This window comes from Borostomias antarcticus (assembly GCF_949987555.1).
Source record: "Borostomias antarcticus genome assembly, chromosome: 37".
Classification (NCBI taxonomy): domain Eukaryota; kingdom Metazoa; phylum Chordata; class Actinopteri; order Stomiiformes; family Stomiidae; genus Borostomias; species Borostomias antarcticus.
The window spans coordinates 965784-968283 of record NC_140270.1 but is presented as its reverse complement, the minus strand read 5'-3'; the positions used below and the strand labels follow the sequence as shown (position 1 = coordinate 968283).

At 49.6% G+C, this 2500-nt stretch overlaps 1 protein-coding gene across 1 annotated transcript in view; it reads left to right on the top strand.

The window, feature by feature from the left end:
• pde5ab (phosphodiesterase 5A, cGMP-specific, b) overlaps positions 1–2500 on the top strand; it is a gene marked incomplete at its 3' end in the record, with an annotated part of 19491 nt that overhangs the window by 1404 nt on the left and 15587 nt on the right. The window contains exons 2-3 of the mRNA XM_084461160.1: positions 839–1352; positions 2052–2225. Coding sequence (XP_084317286.1) covers positions 839–1352; positions 2052–2225 — 688 coding nt within the window. The remainder of the gene's footprint in view (positions 1–838; positions 1353–2051; positions 2226–2500) is intronic.

Sequence of the window (2500 nt, the reverse complement as noted above, 5' to 3'; positions counted from 1 at the left end):
GTTTTTTTACTGCCGGCGAGGCTTGACTGAGGTCGCTCAGGACAAGAACGTCTCTGACATGCATAGAAATGTTTGGATATGTCACGGTTTTGAATCCTGCCGTTATGTGTGTGTGTGTGTGTGTGTGTGTGTGTGTGTGTGCGCAGGGCCTGACTGCTCATATCATGGTGTGTGTGTGTGTGTGTGTGTGTGTGAGCATGCGTCTGTGTGTTCTATTCCCGTCTTGCCTGAGAGTTTGTTTTGATTAGAGACTAAATGTCCCACTCCATCCATAATTATGGAAAACGCACATTTGCATGACTATTCGTGTTTCACATAATTCAACAAAATCTTAAACACAAACAATAATAGATGTGGAAGCATTGGACACTCACTGACTGACTTACATCACACGCAGATAGTCTGGATACAGGAAGCAATGTCTCCTACATATATGACGACCTTCAATTATCACAGACAATGAACAGAATTGCTAGTGCCTTTGCTTTTGGCTTGAGCCTTCCTGCCATCTGTAGGCGTCTCACGACTAGTCTGTGGACATTTCCCAGGCTACCAAATATAGACAAACACCAGCAGTTTACATTCATACCCAAGCTGCACGATCAAATCTTTGAGAGGTTTCTAAGTTATACACACACACACACACACACACCGAGGCTGTCAAACACCGTCTGTCGAAATCCGTCGACCCACAATGAATGTAGCTCGTTTTCCTAAAACTGCTCAGTGTATTATGAATTAACCCTTACATCTCCTCCAGAGCCCTATTTAAATCGACGTCTCGTTAGGCTCGGATGCCTTACGATAACTCTACCGCCCTTCTGTGTCCCGTGGTCAGGGAGATGGTGAATGCGTGGTTCGCTGAGCGCGTCCACTCCATCCAGCCGTCCGCCTGCAGCGCCCCGTCTAGAGACGCCCCCGCGGCCCCCCGGACCCCCCAGCCCTCCTCCTCCCCCTCTGAGCAGCCCTGCCTGACCCCCCTCCCCGTGTCGCTGTCGCCGTTGGACGGCCGCTGCCCCTCGCCGGCGCCCTCCCCCAGCCCCGCCCCGGGCACGCCCACGCGCAAGATCTCCGCCTCGGAGTTCGACAGGCCGCTGAGGCCCATCGTGGTCAAGGACTCGGAGGGGTCCCTCACGTTCCTCAGCGACGCCGACCAGCCGGACCGCTCGCCGCCGCCCCTCAGGGCGATGGGCGAGGGGGGCGGGGCGAGGGGTGGGGGCGGGGACCGGTGCGCCCGCCTGCTGGAGCTGGTGCGCGACGTGTCCAGCCACCTGGACGTCACGGCGCTGTGTCACAAGATCTTCCTGCACATCAACGAGCTGATCGCCGCCGACCGGTACTCTCTCTTCCTGGTGGGTGTGGCCGGCGGGAGTACGGAGACCATGATTGGACGTTGAGGTTTTTTATGTCATGAAAATATACAGGAAGTAATCGCATTGCACATTCAAACAGGGGGGTGAACAACAACCAAATATATCCCTACGAGCTCAGTATTCTCCTAATAATATTTCTGATAACACCTTTTAATATTTCGATAACACCTTTTGAGATGGTCTATAGAAGCTCAACTCCAATCAAGTTATTATCCCATAAATATTCAAACAACAATCTGTGACTTCCACTGGAGGGTTGGTCTTGACGTCTGCAAATGTAATTTTTCCGTTTTTTACAGAATATGAAAGTGTAAATTATATAAGCTTTCTTTCAAATGATGTGCCATGCTTTGAAATCTGCAAATATTTGAAGAATATTCACAGCTTCTGTGAACGTCTGAAATCACTAAGATCTCTGCTTCAAAGCTCTCTGGCTTCAAAGTCTCATATTTATTAATCCTAAAACTGTTGTTTCTTATTTCGAGTTCGTTCTTCGCAACTTCAGTCTTCTTAATATGAAAACAAAAGGAAAACAGGAAACAAACAAACAAACAAACAATGTTATTTTGCCCTCTAGCGCATTTTGAATCAGAACCAACCCTCCGGTGATTGGTTGATGAACCCTCAGCTGTGTGACTTAATGTTGACCCTATGACATCACCTCCGTCCCCGTCCCAGGTGTGTGAGGACAGCTCCAACAGGAAGTTCCTGGTGAGCCGTCTGTTCGACGTGGCCGAGGGCTCCACGCTGGAGGAAGTATCCAATAGCTGCATCCGCCTGGACTGGAACAAGGGCATTGTGGGTCATGTGGCCGCCACCGGGCAGCCGCTCAACATCGGGAACGCTTACGAGGTGAGTCTGCCTGTCCCTCTATATCTCTCTATCTCTATATATATCTCTCTTTCTCTCTATCTCTCTCTCTCTATCTCTCTATCTATCTCTCTTTCTCTCTCTCTATATCTCTCTATCTCTCTATCTCTCTCTCTCTCTCTCTCTCTCTCTCTCTCTCTATCTCTCTTTTTCTATCTCTCTCTCTATCTCTCTCCCTCTCTCACTCTATCCCTCTCTCACTCTCTCTCTCTATCTCTCTCTCTCCCTCCCTCTCTCTCTCTATCTCTCTCTCTACT